Source organism: Salvelinus fontinalis, chromosome 14, assembly GCF_029448725.1.
Source record: "Salvelinus fontinalis isolate EN_2023a chromosome 14, ASM2944872v1, whole genome shotgun sequence".
Lineage (NCBI taxonomy): Eukaryota > Metazoa > Chordata > Actinopteri > Salmoniformes > Salmonidae > Salvelinus > Salvelinus fontinalis.
Window position 1 is genome coordinate 1,924,652 of NC_074678.1, and position 16,812 is coordinate 1,941,463.

At 46.2% G+C, this 16,812-nt stretch overlaps 1 protein-coding gene across 5 annotated transcripts in view; it reads left to right on the forward strand.

Annotated features, from left to right (window-relative positions):
- LOC129869371 (DENN domain-containing protein 1B-like) overlaps nt 1-16,812 on the forward strand; it is a 316,391-nt gene that overhangs the window by 256,516 nt on the left and 43,063 nt on the right. For all 5 annotated transcript variants that reach the window (XM_055943720.1, XM_055943716.1, XM_055943717.1 and 2 more), the window contains one exon: nt 12,468-12,593. In XM_055943720.1, coding sequence (XP_055799695.1) covers nt 12,468-12,593 — 126 coding nt within the window. The remainder of the gene's footprint in view (nt 1-12,467; nt 12,594-16,812) is intronic.

Sequence of the window (16,812 nt, forward strand, 5' to 3'; positions counted from 1 at the left end):
GTTCCCTACTGTCCTGTTCCCTAGTGTACTGTCCTGTTCCCTACTGTCCTGTTCCCTACTGTCCTGTTCCCTACTGTCCTGTTCCCTACTGTCCTGTTCCCTAGTGTACTGTCCTGTTCCCTACTGTACTGTTCCCTACTGTCCTGTTCCCTAGTGTCCTGTTCCCTAGAGTACTGTACTGTTCCCTACTATCCTGTTCCCTATTGTCCTGTTCCCTACTGTCCTGTTCCCTACTGTCCTGTTCCCTAGTGTACTGTACTGCTCCCTACTGTCCTGTTCCCTACTGTCCTGTTCCCTACTGTCCTGTTCCCTACTGTACTGTACTGTTCCCTACTGTCCTGTTCCCTACTGTCCTGTTCCCTAGTGTACTGTCCTGTTCCCTACTGTACTGTTCCCTACTGTCCTGTTCCCTACTTTCCTGTTCCCTAGTGTACTGTACTGTTCCCTACTGTCCTGTTCCCTACTGTCCTGTTCCCTACTGTCCTGTTCCCTACTGTCTTGTTCCCTACTGTCTTGTTCCCTACTGTCATGTTCCCTAGTGTACTGTCCTGTTCCCTACTGTCCTGTTCCCTACTGTCCTGTTCCCTACTGTCCTGTTCCCTACTGTCCTGTTCCCTACTGTCCTGTTCCCTAGTGTACTGTCCTGTTCCCTACTGTCCTGTTCCCTACTGTCCTGTTCCCTAGTGTACTGTACTGTTCCCTACTGTCCTGTTCCCTAGTGTACTGTACTGTTCCCTACTGTCCTGTTCCCTACTGTACTGTACTATTCCCTACTGTACTGTTCCCTACTGTCCTGTTCCCTACTGTCCTGTTCCCTACTGTACTGTACTATTCCCTACTGTACTGTTCCCTACTGTCCTGTTCCCTACTGTCCTGTTCTCTACTGTCCTGTTCCCTACTGTACTGTTCCCTACTGTCCTGTTCCCTACTGTCCTGTTCCCTACTGTCCTGTTCCCTACTGTCCTGTTCCCTACTGTCCTGTTCCCTAGTGTCCTGTTCTCTAGTGTCCTGTTCCCTAGTGTCCTGTTCCCTAGTGTCCTGTTCCCTAGTGTCCTGTTCCCTAGTGTACTGTACTGTTCCCTACTGTCCTGTTCCCTAGTGTACTGTACTGTTCCCTACTGTCCTGTTCCCTACTGTCCTGTTCCCTACTGTCTTGTTCCCTACTGTCCTGTTCCCTAGTGTACTGTCCTGTTCCCTAGTTTACTGTCCTGTTCCCTACTGTCCTGTTCCCTACTATCCTGTTCCCTACTGTCCTGTTCCCTACTGTCCTGTTCCCTAGTGTACTGTCCTGTTCCCTACTGTCCTGTTCCCTACTGTCCTGTTCCCTACTGTCCTGTTCCCTACTGTACTGTACTGTTCCCTACTGTCCTGTTCCCTACTGTCTTGTTCCCTACTGTCCTGTTCCCTAGTGTACTGTCCTGTTCCCTACTGTCCTGTTCCCTAGTGTATGTCCTGTTCCCTACTGTCCTGTTCCCTAGTGTACTGTACTGTTCCCTACTGTCCTGTTCCCTACTGTCCTGTTCCCTAGTGTACTGTCCTGTTCCCTACTGTCCTGTTCCTTACTGTCCTGTTCCCTACTGTCTTGTTCCCTACTGTCCTCTTCCCTAGTGTACTGTCCTGTTCCCTAGTGTCCTGTTCCCTACTGTCCTGTTCCCTACTGTCCTGTTCCCTAGTGTACTGTACTGTTCCCTACTGTCCTGTTCCCTAGTGTACTGTACTGTTCCCTACTGTCCTGTCCCCTACTGTACTGTACTCTTCCCTACTGTACTGTTCCCTACTGTCCTGTTCCCTACTGTCCTGTTCTCTACTGTACTGTTCCCTACTGTACTGTTCCCTACTGTCCTGTTCCCTACTGTCCTGTTCCCTACTGTACTGTTCCCTACTGTACTGTTCCCTACTGTCCTGTTCCCTACTGTCCTGTTCCCTACTGTCCTGTTCCCTACTGTCCTGTTCCCTACTGTCCTGTTCCTTACTGTCCTGTTCCCTACTGTCCTGTTCCCTACTGTCCTGTTCCCTACTGTCCTGTTCCCTAGTGTACTGTTCCCTACTGTACTGTTCCCTACTTTCCTGTTCCCTAGTGTACTGTTCCCTACTGTCCTGTTCCCTACTGTCCTGTTCCCTACTGTCCTGTTCCCTACTGTCCTGTTCCCTACTGTCCTGTTCCCTAGTGTACTGTACTGTTCCCTACTGTCCTGTCCCCTACTGTACTGTACTCTTCCCTACTGTACTGTTCCCTACTGTCCTGTTCCCTACTGTCCTGTTCTCTACTGTACTGTTCCCTACTGTCCTGTTCCCTACTGTCCTGTTCCCTACTGTCCTGTTCCCTACTGTCCTGTTCCCTACTGTCCTGTTCCCTACTGTCCTGTTCCCTACTGTCCTGTTCCCTACTGTACTGTTCCCTACTGTCCTGTTCCCTACTGTCCTGTTCCCTACTGTCCTGTTCCCTACTGTCCTGTTCCCTACTGTCCTGTTCCTTACTGTCCTGTTCCCTACTGTCCTGTTCCCTACTGTCCTGTTCCCTACTGTCCTGTTCCCTAGTGTACTGTTCCCTACTGTCCTGTTCCCTAGTGTACTGTTCCCTACTGTACTGTTCCCTACTGTCCTGTTCCCTACTGTCCTGTTCCCTACTGTCCTGTTCCCTACTGTCCTGTTCCCTACTGTCCTGTTCCCTACTGTCCTGTTCCCTACTGTCCTGTTCCCTACTGTCTTGTTCCCTACTGTCCTGTTCCCTACTGTATTGTTCCCTACCTTCCTGTTCCCTACTGTACTGTTCTCTACTGTCCTGTTCCCTACTGTACTGTTCCCTACTTAACTGTTCCCTACTGTCCTGTTCCCTACTGTACTTTACTATTCCCTACTGCCTTGTTCCCTACTGTCCTGTTCCCTAGTGTACTGTCCTGTTCCCTACTGTACTGTTCCCTACTGTACTGTTCCCTACTGGCCTGTTCCCTAGTGTACTCTACTGTTCCCTACTGTCCTGTTCCCTACTGTCATGTTCCCTACTCTCCTGTTCCCTACTGTCCTGTTCCCTAGTGTACTGTCCTGTTCTCTACTGTCCTGTTCCCTACTGTCCTGTTCCCTACTGTCCTGTTCCCTACTGTACTGTTCCCTACTGTACTGTTCCCTAGTGTACTGTACTGTTCCCTAGTGTACTGTACTGTTCCCTACTGTCCTGTTCTCTACTGTCCTGTTCCCTACTGTACTGTTCCCTAGTGTACTGTCCTGTTCCCTAGTGTACTGCTCCCTACTGTCCTGTTCCCTAGTGTACTGTCCTGTTCTCTACTGTCCTGTTCCCTACTGTACTGTTCCCTACTGTACTGTTCCCTACTGTACTGTCCTGTTCCCTACTGTCCTGTTCCCTACTGTACTGTTCCCTACTGTACTGTTCCCTAGTGTACTGTCCTGTTCCCTAGTGTACTGTCCTGTTCTCTACTGTCCTGTTCCCTACTGTCCTGTTCCCTACTGTCCTGTTCCCTACTGTCCTGTTCCCTACTGTACTGTTCCCTACTGTCCTGTTCCCTAGTGTACTGTACTGTTCCCTACTGTACTGTTCCCTACTGTCCTGTTCCCTAGTGTATTGTACTGTTCCCTACTGTCCTGTTCCCTAGTGTCCTGTTCCCTAGTGTACTGTACTGTTCCCTACTGTCCTGTTCCCTACTTTCCTGTTTTCTACTGTGCTGTTCCCTACTGTACTGTTCCCTACTGTACTGTTCCCTACTGTACTGTTCCCTACTGTACTGTTCCCTAATGTACTGTTCCCTACTGTACTGTTCCCTACTGTACTGTCCTGTTCCCTACTGTACTGTTCCCTACTGTACTGTTCCCTAATGTACTGTTCCCTAATGTACTGTTCCCTACTGTACTGTTCCCTACTGTACTGTCCTGTTCCCTACTGTCCTGTTCCCTACTGTCCTGTTCCCTACTGTCCTGTTCCCTACTGTACTGTACAGTTCCCTACTGTACAGTTCCCTACTGTCCTGCTCCCTACTGTCCTGTTCCCTACTGTCCTGTTCCCTACTGTCCTGTTCCCGACTGTACTGTACTGTTCCCTACTGTCCTGTTCCCTACTGTCCTGTTCCCTACTGTCCTGTTCCCTACTGTCCTGTTCCCTACTGTCCTGTTCCCTACTGTCCTGTTCCCTACTGTCCTGTTCCCTACTGTACAGTTCCCTACTGTACAGTTCCCTACTGTCCAGTTCCCTACTGTCCTGTTCCCTAGTGTACTGTTCCCTAGTGTACTGTTCCCTACTGTCCTGTTCCCTACTCTACTGTTCCCTACTGTCCTGTTCCCTACTGTCCTGTTCCCTACTGTCCTGTTCCCTACTGTCCTGTTCCCTAGTCTACTGTACTGTTCCCTACTGTCCTGTTCCCTAGTGTACTGTTCCCTACTGTCCTGTTCCCTACTGTCCTATTCCCTAGTGTACTGTTCCCTACTGTCCTGTTCCCTAGTCTACTGTACTGTCCTGTTCCCTACTGTCCTGTTCCCTACTGTCCTGTTCCCTACTGTCCTGTTCCCTACTGTCCTGTTCCCTAGTGTACTGTCCTGTTCCCTACTGTCCTGTTCCCTAGTGTACTGTCCTGTTCCCTAGTGTACTGTCCTGTTCCCTACTGTACTGTTCCCTACTGTCCTGTTCCCTACTGTCCTATTCCCTACTGTCCTGTTCCCTACTGTCCTGTTCCCTAGTGTACTGTCCTGTTCCCTAGTGTACTGTTCCCTACTGTACTGTTCCCTACTGTCCTGTTCCCTACTGTCCTGTTCCCTACTGTCCTGTTCCCTACTATCCTGTTCCCTAGTGTACTGTACTGTTCCCTAATGTCCTGTTCCCTACTGTCCTGTTCCCTACTGTCCTGTTCCCTACTGTACTGTTCCCTACTGTCCTGTTCCCTACTGTCCTGTTCCCTACTGTCCTGTTTCCTAGATTCCTTTTCCCTACTGTCCTGTTCCCTAGTGTACTGTCCTGTTCCCTACTGTCCTGTTCCCTAGTGTACTGTCCTGTTCCCTACTGTCCTGTTCCCTACTGTACTGTTCCCTACTGTACTGTTCCCTACTGTCCTGTTCCCTACTGTATTGTTCCCTACCTTCCTGTTCCCTACTGTACTGTTCTCTACTGTCCTGTTCCCTACTGTACTGTTCCCTACTGTACTGTTCCCTACTGTCCTGTTCCCTACTGTACTTTACTATTCCCTACTGCCTTGTTCCCTACTGTCCTGTTCCCTACTGTCCTGTTCCCTAGTGTACTGTCCTGTTCCCTACTGTACTGTTCCCTACTGTACTGTTCCCTACTGTCCTGTTCCCTAGTGTACTCTACTGTTCCCTACTGTCCTGTTCCCTACTCTCCTGTTCCCTACTGTCCTGTTCCCTAGTGTACTGTCCTGTTCTCTACTGTCCTGTTCCCTACTGTCCTGTTCCCTACTGTCCTGTTCCCTACTGTACTGTTCCCTACTGTACTGTTCCCTAGTGTACTGTACTGTTCCCTACTGTCCTGTTCCCTAGTGTACTGTCCTGTTCTCTACTGTCCTGTTCCCTACTGTACTGTTCCCTAGTGTACTGTCCTGTTCCCTAGTGTACTGTTCCCTACTGTCCTGTTCCCTAGTGTACTGTCCTGTTCTCTACTGTCCTGTTCCCTACTGTACTGTTCCCTACTGTACTGTTCCCTAGTGTACTGTCCTGTTCCCTTCTGTCCTGTTCCCTACTGTACTGTTCCCTACTGTACTGTTCCCTAGTGTACTGTCCTGTTCCCTAGTGTACTGTCCTGTTCTCTACTGTCCTGTTCCCTACTGTACTGTTCCCTACTGTCCTGTTCCCTAGTGTACTGTACTGTTCCCTACTGTACTGTTCCCTACTGTCCTGTTCCCTAGTGTATTGTACTGTTCCCTACTGTCCAGTTCCCTACTGTCCTGTTCCCTAGTGTACTGTTCCCTAGTGTACTGTTCCCTACTGTCCTGTTCCCTACTCTACTGTTCCCTACTGTCCTGTTCCCTACTGTCCTGTTCCCTACTGTCCTGTTCCCTACTGTCCTGTTCCCTAGTCTACTGTACTGTTCCCTACTGTCCTGTTCCCTAGTGTACTGTTCCCTACTGTCCTGTTCCCTACTGTCCTATTCCCTAGTGTACTGTACCCTACTGTCCTGTTCCCTAGTCTACTGTACTGTCCTGTTCCCTACTGTCCTGTTCCCTACTGTCCTGTTCCCTACTGTCCTGTTCCCTACTGTCCTGTTCCCTAGTGTACTGTCCTGTTCCCTACTGTCCTGTTCCCTAGTGTACTGTCCTGTTCCCTAGTGTACTGTCCTGTTCCCTACTGTACTGTTCCCTACTGTCCTGTTCCCTACTGTCCTATTCCCTACTGTCCTGTTCCCTACTGTCCTGTTCCCTAGTGTACTGTCCTGTTCCCTAGTGTACTGTTCCCTACTGTACTGTTCCCTACTGTCCTGTTCCCTACTGTCCTGTTCCCTACTGTCCTGTTCCCTACTATCCTGTTCCCTAGTGTACTGTACTGTTCCCTAATGTCCTGTTCCCTACTGTCCTGTTCCCTACTGTCCTGTTCCCTACTGTACTGTTCCCTACTGTCCTGTTCCCTACTGTCCTGTTCCCTACTGTCCTGTTTCCTAGAGTCCTTTTCCCTACTGTCCTGTTCCCTAGTGTACTGTCCTGTTCCCTACTGTCCTGTTCCCTAGTGTACTGTCCTGTTCCCTACTGTCCTGTTCCCTACTGTACTGTTCCCTACTGTACTGTTCCCTACTGTCCTGTTCCCTACTGTATTGTTCCCTACCTTCCTGTTCCCTACTGTACTGTTCTCTACTGTCCTGTTCCCTACTGTACTGTTCCCTACTGTACTGTTCCCTACTGTCCTGTTCCCTACTGTACTTTACTATTCCCTACTGCCTTGTTCCCTACTGTCCTGTTCCCTACTGTCCTGTTCCCTAGTGTACTGTCCTGTTCCCTACTGTACTGTTCCCTACTGTACTGTTCCCTACTGTCCTGTTCCCTAGTGTACTCTACTGTTCCCTACTGTCCTGTTCCCTACTCTCCTGTTCCCTACTGTCCTGTTCCCTAGTGTACTGTCCTGTTCTCTACTGTCCTGTTCCCTACTGTCCTGTTCCCTACTGTCCTGTTCCCTACTGTACTGTTCCCTACTGTACTGTTCCCTAGTGTACTGTACTGTTCCCTACTGTCCTGTTCCCTAGTGTACTGTCCTGTTCTCTACTGTCCTGTTCCCTACTGTACTGTTCCCTAGTGTACTGTCCTGTTCCCTAGTGTACTGTTCCCTACTGTCCTGTTCCCTAGTGTACTGTCCTGTTCTCTACTGTCCTGTTCCCTACTGTACTGTTCCCTACTGTACTGTTCCCTAGTGTACTGTCCTGTTCCCTTCTGTCCTGTTCCCTACTGTACTGTTCCCTACTGTACTGTTCCCTAGTGTACTGTCCTGTTCCCTAGTGTACTGTCCTGTTCTCTACTGTCCTGTTCCCTACTGTACTGTTCCCTACTGTCCTGTTCCCTAGTGTACTGTACTGTTCCCTACTGTACTGTTCCCTACTGTCCTGTTCCCTAGTGTATTGTACTGTTCCCTACTGTCCTGTTCCCTAGTGTCCTGTTCCCTAGTGTACTGTACTGTTCCCTACTGTCCTGTTCCCTACTGTCCTTTTTTCTACTGTGCTGTTCCCTACTGTACTGTTCCCTACTGTACTGTTCCCTACTGTACTGTTCCCTAATGTACTGTTCCCTACTGTACTGTTCCCTACTGTACTGTCCTGTTCCCTACTGTACTGTTCCCTACTGTACTGTTCCCTAATGTACTGTTCCCTAATGTACTGTTCCCTACTGTACTGTTCCCTACTGTACTGTCCTGTTCCCTACTGTCCTGTTCCCTACTGTCCTGTTCCCTACTGTCCTGTTCCCTACTGTACTGTACTGTTCCCTACTGTACTGTACAGTTCCCTACTGTACAGTTCCCTACTGTCCAGTTCCCTACTGTCCTGTTCCCTACTGTCCTGTTCCCTACTGTACTGTTCCCTAGTGTACTGTCCTGTTCCCTAGTGTACTGTCCTGTTCTCTACTGTCCTGTTCCCTACTGTACTGTTCCCTACTGTCCTGTTCCCTAGTGTACTGTACTGTTCCCTACTGTACTGTTCCCTACTGTCCTGTTCCCTAGTGTATTGTACTGTTCCCTACTGTCCTGTTCCCTAGTGTCCTGTTCCCTAGTGTACTGTACTGTTCCCTACTGTCCTGTTCCCTACTGTCCTTTTTTCTACTGTGCTGTTCCCTACTGTACTGTTCCCTACTGTACTGTTCCCTACTGTACTGTTCCCTAATGTACTGTTCCCTACTGTACTGTTCCCTACTGTACTGTCCTGTTCCCTACTGTACTGTTCCCTACTGTACTGTTCCCTAATGTACTGTTCCCTAATGTACTGTTCCCTACTGTACTGTTCCCTACTGTACTGTCCTGTTCCCTACTGTCCTGTTCCCTACTGTCCTGTTCCCTACTGTACTGTACAGTTCCCTACTGTCCAGTTCCCTACTGTCCAGTTCCCTACTGTCCTGTTCCCTACTGTCCTGTTCCCTACTGTCCTGTTCCCTACTGTCCTGTTCCCTACTGTCCTGTTCCCTACTATCCTGTTCCCTAGTCTACTGTACTGTTCCCTACTGTCCTGTTCCCTAGTGTACTGGTCCCTACTGTCCTGTTCCCTACTGTCCTGTTCCCTAGTGTACTGTTCCCTACTGTCCTTTTCCCTAGTCTACTGTACTGTCCTGTTCCCTACTGTCCTGTTCCCTACTGTCCTGTTCCCTACTGTCCTGTTCCCTAGTGTACTGTTCCCTACTGTCCTGTTCCCTACTGTCCTGTTCCCTACTGTCCTGTTCCCTACTCTACTGTTCCCTACTGTCCTGTTCCCTAGTGTCCTGTTCCCTAGTGTCCTGTTCCCTACTGTACTGTTCCCTACTGTACTGTACTGTTCCCTACTGTACTGTTCCCTACTGTACTGTACTGTTCCCTACTGTACTGTTCCCTACTGTACTGTACTGTTCCCTACTGTCCTGTTCCCTACTGTCCTGTTCCCTAGTGTCCTGTCCTGTTCCCTACTGTACTGTTCCCTACTGTACTGTACTGTTCCCTACTGTACTGTTCCCTACTGTATTGTTCCCTAGTGTACTGTCCTGTTCCCTACTGTACTGTTCCCTACTGTACTGTACTGTTCCCTACTGTCCTGTCCCTACTGTCCTGTTCCCTAGTGTACTGTCCTGTTCCCTACTGTACAGTTCCCTACTGTCCTGTTCCCTACTGTCCTGTACTGTTCCCTACTGTCCTGTCCTGTTCCCTACTGTCCTATTTCCTACTGTACTGTTCCCTACTGTACTGTTCCCTACTGTACTGTACTATACTGTTCCCTACTGTACTGTTCCCTACTGTACTGTACTATACTGTTCCCTACTGTACTGTTCCCTACTGTACTGTACTATACTGTTCTGTACTATACTGTTCCATACTGTACAGTTCCATACTGTACAGTTCCCCACTCTACTATTCCCTACTGTACTGTTCCCTACTGTACTGTTCCCTACTGTACTGTTTCCTACTGTACTGTTCCCTACTGTACTGTTTCCTATTGTACTGTTCCCTACTGTACTGTACTATACTATTCCCTACTGTACTGTTCCCTACTGTACTGTACTATACTGTTCCCTACTGTACTGTTCCCTACTGTACTGTACTATACTGTTCCCTACTGTACTGTTCCCTACTTTACTGTACTATACTGTACTGTACTATACTGTTCCATACTGTACAGTTCCATACTGTACAGTTCCGTACTGTACTGTTCCCTACTGTACTGTTCCCTACTGTACTGTACTATACTGTACTGTACTATACTGTTCCATACTGTACAGTTCCATACTGTACAGTTCCCTACTCTACTATTCCCTACTGTACTGTTCCCTACTGTACTGTTCCCTACTGTACTGTACTATACTATTCCCTACTGTACTGTTCCCTACTGTACTGTACTATACTATTCCCTGCTGTACTGTTCCCTACTGTACTGTACTATACTGTTCCATACTGTACTGTTCCCTACTGTACTTTTTCCTACTGTACTGTTTCCTACTGTACTGTTTCCTACTGTACTGTTTCCTACTGTACTGTTTCCTACTGTACTGTTTCCTACTGTACTGTTTCCTACTGTACTGTTTCCTACTGTACTGTTCCCCGCTGTACTGGTCCCTACTGTACTGTACTATACTATTCCCTACTGTACTTTTCCCTACTGTACTGTACTATACTGTTCCCTACTGTCCTGTTCCCTACTGTCCTGTTTCCTACTGTCCTGTTCCCTACTGTACTGTCCTGTTCCCTACTGTACTATTCCCTACTGTACTGTACTGTTCCCTACTGTACTGTTCCCTACTGTAGTATTTTCTACTGTACTGTTCCCTACTGTACTGTTCCCTACTGTCCTGGTCCCTACTGTACTGGTCCCTACTGTACTGGTCCCTACTGTACTGTTCCCTACTGTCCTGTTCCCTACTGTACTGTCCTGTTCCCTACTGTCCTGTTCCCTACTGTACTGTCCTGTTCCCTACTGTCCTGTTCCCTACTGTCCTGTTCCCTACTGTCCTGTTCCCTACTGTCCTGTTCCCTACTGTCCTGTTCCCTACTGTACTGGTCCCTACTGTACTGGTCCCTACTGTACTGTACTGTTCCCTACTGTCCTGTTCCCTACTGTCCTGTTCCCTACTGTACTGTACTGTTCCCTACTGTTCTGTACTGTACTATTCCCTACTGTCCTGTTCCCTGCTGTTCCCTACTGTACTGTTTCCTAATTTACTGTTCTGTACTGTCCTGTACTGTTCCCTACTGTCCTGTTTCCTACTGTCCTGTTCCCTACTGTACTGTCCTGTTCCCTACTGTACTATTCCCTACTGTACTGTACTGTTCCCTACTGTACTGTTCCCTACTGTAGTATTTTCTACTGTACTGTTCCCTACTGTACTGTTCCCTACTGTCCTGTTTCCTACATTCCTGTTTCCTACTGTCCTGTTCCCTACTGTACTGTTCCCTACTGTCCTGTTCCCTACTGTACTATTCCCTACTGTCCTGTTCCCTACTGTACTGTTCCCTACTGTCCTGTTCCCTACTGTCCTGTTCCCTACTGTACTATTCCCTACTGTCCTGTTCCCTACTGTACTGGTCCCTACTGTACTGGTCCCTACTGTACTGTTCCCTACTGTCCTGTTCCCTACTGTACTGTACTGTTCCCTACTGTCCTGTTCCCTACTGTCCTGTTCCCTACTGTCCTGTTCCCTACTGTACTATTCCCTACTGTCCTGTTCCCTACTGTACTGGTCCCTACTGTACTGGTCCCTACTGTACTGTTCCCTACTGTACTGTACTGTTCCCTACTGTCCTGTTCCCTACTGTCCTGTTCCCTACTGTACTGTACTGTTCCTCACTGTTCTGTACTGTACTATTCCCTACTGTCCTGTTCCCTGCTGTTCCCTACTGTACTGTTTCCTAATGTACTGTTCTGTACTGTCCTGTACTGTTCCCTACTGTACTGTTTCCTACTGTACTATTCCCAGCTCTACTGTTCTGTACTGTGCTGTTCCCAATGGTTCTGTACAGTTCTGTACTGTACTGTACTATTCCCTACTGTTCCCTGCTGTTCCCTACTGTACTGTTCCCTACTGTACAGTTCTGTACTGTTCTGTGCTGTTCCCTACTGTACTGTTCCCTACTGTACAGTTCTGTACTGTTCTGTGCTGTTTCCTACTGTACTGTTCCCTACTGTACAGTTCTGTACTGTTCTGTGCTGTTCCCTACTGTACTGTTCCCTACTGTACAGTTCTGTACTGTTCTGTGCTGTTCCCTACTGTACTGTTCCCTACTGTACAGTTCTGTACTGTTCTGTGCTGTTCCCTACTGTACTGTTCCCTACTCTACTGGTCCCTACTGTTCTGCACTGTACTGTTTCCTACTGTTCTGTACTGTACTGTTCCCTACTGTGCCCTGCTGTACTGTACTGTTCCCTACTGTTCTGTACAGAGAGAGCTCGGCGCTCAGAAATAAATGAATTACAGCTCCTTCATGTCAAGAGACCATTGCAGGAGGATAGTACAGAGAGTCATCTCCTCTCCTCCCCATCCCCCTCTCCGCTCTCCTCCCCATCCCCCTCTCCGCTCTCCTCCCCATCTCTCTCTCTTCTCTTCTCCTTCCATCCTCTGCTCAATTGACAGAGCAGCAGGTGCTATCTGCAGCACAACATAAGCTTCTAGGAAGGAGAGAAGCTATACTTTATTTTCTGGTGTTGACCCTTAAGTGTGACTCTTCACACACAGAATGTATATTCCATTCCAGCTACCAACTTCAGAGGTGTTCAATTAACTTTCCCTCCTCTCTCTCTCTCCTCCCTCTTTCTCTCATTCCCTTCTCTCTCTCTCTCCTCCCTCTTTCTCTCATTCCCTCTCTCTCAGCTCCACTCTCTGAAGAGTAAGCTGAAGAAGCAGTCGACAGCAACAGGAAGTGGAGTAGCGAGGTCCTTCCTCCGAGCTCAGGCTGCTCTGTTTGGATCCTACAGAGACGCCCTCCGATACAAACCTGTAAGAACCTATCCCTAACCCTTCAATACAAACCTGTAGAACCTATCCCTAACCCTTCAATACAAATCTGTAGAACCTATCCCTAACCCTTCAATACAAACCTGTAGAACCTAACCCTTACCCTTCAATACAAATCTGTAGAACCTATCCCTAACCCTTCAATACAAACCTGTAATAACCTATCCCTTATCCTTACCTTTCAATACAAAACCTGTAGAACCTATCCCTTATCCCTTACCTTTCAATACAAACATGTGAGAACCTAACCCTTACCCTTACCCTTCAATACAAAACCTGTAGAACCTATCCCTTACCCTTAGATACAAACCTGTGAGAACCTATCCCTTATCCTCATCCTTAGATAGAAACCTGTAAGATCCCTTATCCTTACCCTTAGATAGAAACCTGTAATAGCCTATCCCTAACCCTTAGATAGAAACCTGTACGATTGTGAAATGAAAGGTGTTTTTTAACGCTGAGTGACGGTTGAAGGTGCTGTTTTGAGTTGAGAGAAGGTGGGCTTGTCTGAAACACGGACACTGAAGGAGTCCACCTTGTACCATCTTCTAGGCTAAACCCCAGAACATGTCTCTGTCGTTCTGCCTCTCAAGTTACTCCAGTTGAGACCAGAACAAAGCATGTAGTGTTTGTCAAATAGCAGGGCCTTTGTTCACAGGCTTTGAGGGTAATTGGGTGGTGTTGAGCCCTGGAGTGGGGATCCATAAATGATGCCTCTGTGTGTCTGTATACAGACAGTAGTAGAAACACACTGCCTGATTCCCTTTAGAAAACACACACTTGAAGCAGAGAGAGAAGGGAGAGAGTGTGTGTGTGTGAGAAGGGAGAGAGTGTGTGTGTGTGTGTGTACCGTGATGTCCACTCACAACACACCATCTCTACAGTCCCCATAGGTTCTGGGAAAAAGCCTACGATTCCACAGAAACACACACACACGCATCCCTGCTTGCGCGCACACACACACACACACACACACACACACACACACACACACACACACCATCTGAGTTAAATGAAGGAGCCCCCCCTGACTGAACCATGTGTTTTTGGAGCCCATATGCTTTGACAGAACGTGTGTGTGTGTGGGGGGCGGGGGGTCGTTGTCGGAGCCTTGCTGAGCTGTAAATGAAACAACGGAGGAGAAAGATGTCTGTTAATCACACTGCTATGATTCTGGAAATATAGGCTATATATATATATACACAGTTGAAGTCGGAAGTTTACATACACTTAGGTTGAAGTCATTAAAACTTGTTTTTCAACCACTCCACAAATTTCTTGTTAACAAACTATAGTTTTGGCAACTTTGTGCATGAGACAAGTAATTTTTCCAACAGTTTTAACAGACAGATTAGTTCACTTATAATTCACTGTATCACAATTCCAGTGGGTCAGAAGTTTACATACACTAAGTTGACTGTGCCTTTAAACAGCTTGGAAAATTCCAGAAAATGACATTATGGCTATAGAAGCTTCTGATAGGCTAATTGACATCATTTGAGTCAATTGGAGGTGTACCTGTGGATGTATTTCAAGGCCTACCTTCAAACTCAGTGCCTCTGCTTGACATCATGGGAAAATCCAAATAAATCAGCCAAGACCACAGAAAAATATTTGTAGATCTCCACAAGTCTGGTTCATCCTTGGGAGAAATGTATATTCTATTTGTATTATTTATATATATATATATATATATATATATATATATATATATATATATATACATATACATATACACACACACACACACACACACACACACACACACACACACACACACACACACACACACACACACACACAGTGGGGCAAAAAAGTATTTAGTCAGCCACCAATTGTGCAAGTTCTCCCACTTAAAAAGATGAGAGAGGCCTGTAATTTTCATCATAGGTACACTTCAACTATGACAGACAAAATGAGAAAGAAAATTCCAGAAAATCACATTGTAGGATTTTTAATGAATTTATTTGCAAATTATGGTGGAAAATAAGTATTTGGTCAATAACAAAAGTTTATCTCAATACTTTGTTATATACCCTTTGTTGGCAATGACAGAGGTCAAACGTTTTCTGTAAGTCTTCACAAGGTTTTCAAACACTGTTGCTGGTATTTTGGCCCATTCCTCCATGCAGATCTCCTCTAGAGCAGTGATGTTTTGGGGCTGTTGCTGGGCAACACGGACTTTCAACTCCTTCCAAAGATTTTCTATGGGGTTGAGATCTGGAGACTGGCTAGGCCACTCCAGGACCTTGAAATGCTTCTTACGAAGCCACTTCTTCGTTGCCCGGGCGGTGTGTTTGGGATCATTGTCATGCTGAAAGACCCAGCCACGTTTCATCTTCAATGCCCTTGCTGATGGAAGGAGGTTTTCACTCAAAATCTCACGATACATGGCCCCATTCATTCTGTCCTTTACACGGATCAGTCGTCCTGGTCCCTTTGCAGAAAAACAGCCCCAAAGCTTGATGTTTCCACCCCCATGCTTCACAGTAGGTATGGTGTTCTTTGGATGCAACTCAGCATTCTTTGTGGAGATCTTGCGTGGAGCCCCAGATCGAGGGAGATTATCAGTGGTCTTGTATGTCTTCCATTTCCTAATAATTGCTCCCACAGTTGATTTCTTCAAACCAAGCTGCTTACCTATTGCAGATTCAGTCTTCACAGCCTGGTGCATGTCTACAATTTTGTTTCTGGTGTCCTTTGACAGCTCTTTGGTCTTGGCCGTAGTGGAGTTTGGAGTGTGACTGTTTGAGGTTGTGGACAGGTGTATACTGATAACAAGTTCAAACAGGTGCCATTAATACAGGTAACGAGTGGAGGACAAAGGAGTCTCTTAAAGAAGAAGTTACAGGTCTGTGAGAGCCAGAAATCTTGCTTGTTTGTAGATGACCAAATACTTATTTTCCACCATATTTTGCAAATAAATTCATAAAAAATCTTACAATGTGATTTTCTGGATTTTTTTTTCTCATTTTGTCTGTCATAGTTGAAGTGTACCTATGATGAAAATTGCAGGCCTCTCTCATCTTTTTAAGTGGGAGAACTTGCACAATTGGTGGCTGACTAAATACTTTTTTGCCCCACATATATATATATATATATATATATATATATATATATATATATATATATATATATATATATATATATATATATATATATATATATATACATATATATATGTATATATGTATATATGTATATATGTATATATGTATATATATGTATATATATGTATATATATGTATATATATGTATATATATGTATGTATATGTATGTATATGTATATGTGTGTGTGTGTGTGTGTGTATATATTTATATATGTGTTTGGACACACCTACTTGGACACACAAAAGTTTGGACACACCTACTCATTCAAGGGTTTTTCTTAATTTGTACTATTTTCTACATTGTAGAATAATAGTGAAGACATCAAAACTATGAAATAACCCTTATATAATCATGTAGTAACAATAAAAAGTGTTAAACAAATCAAAATATATTTTAGATTCTTCAAAGTGGCCACCCTTTGCCTTGATGACAGCTTTACACACTCTTGGCATTCTCTCAACCAGTTTCATGAGGTTGTCACCTGGAATGCATTTCAATTAGCTGGTGTGCTTTGTTAAGTTTAATTGTGGAATTTCTTTCCTTAATGCGTTTTGAACCAATCAGTTGTGTTGTGAGATGGTAGGGGTGGTATACGGAAGATAACCCTATTTGTTTAAAGACTAAGTCCATATTATGGCAAGAACAGTTCAAATAAGCAAAGAGAAATGACAGTCCATCATCACTTTAAGTAATGATGGTCAATCAATCCCGAAAATTCCAAGAACTTTGAAAGTTTCTTCAAGTGCAGTCGCAAAAACCCTCAAGCTCTAAGATGAAGACCCAGAGGAAAGGAAGACCCAGAGTTACCTCTGCTGCAGAGGACAAGTTCATTAGAGTTACCAGCCTCAGAAATTGCAGCCCAAATAAATACTTCACAGAGTTCAAGTAACAGACACATCTCAATATCAACTGTTCAGAGGAGACTGCGTGAATCAGGCCTTCATGGTCAAATTGCTGCAAAGAAACCACTACTAAAGGTCACCAATAATAAGAAGAGACTTGCTTATGACAAGAAACACGAGCAATAGACATTATACCACTATCCTTTGGTCTGATGAGTCCAAATTTGAGATTTTTGTTTCCAACTTC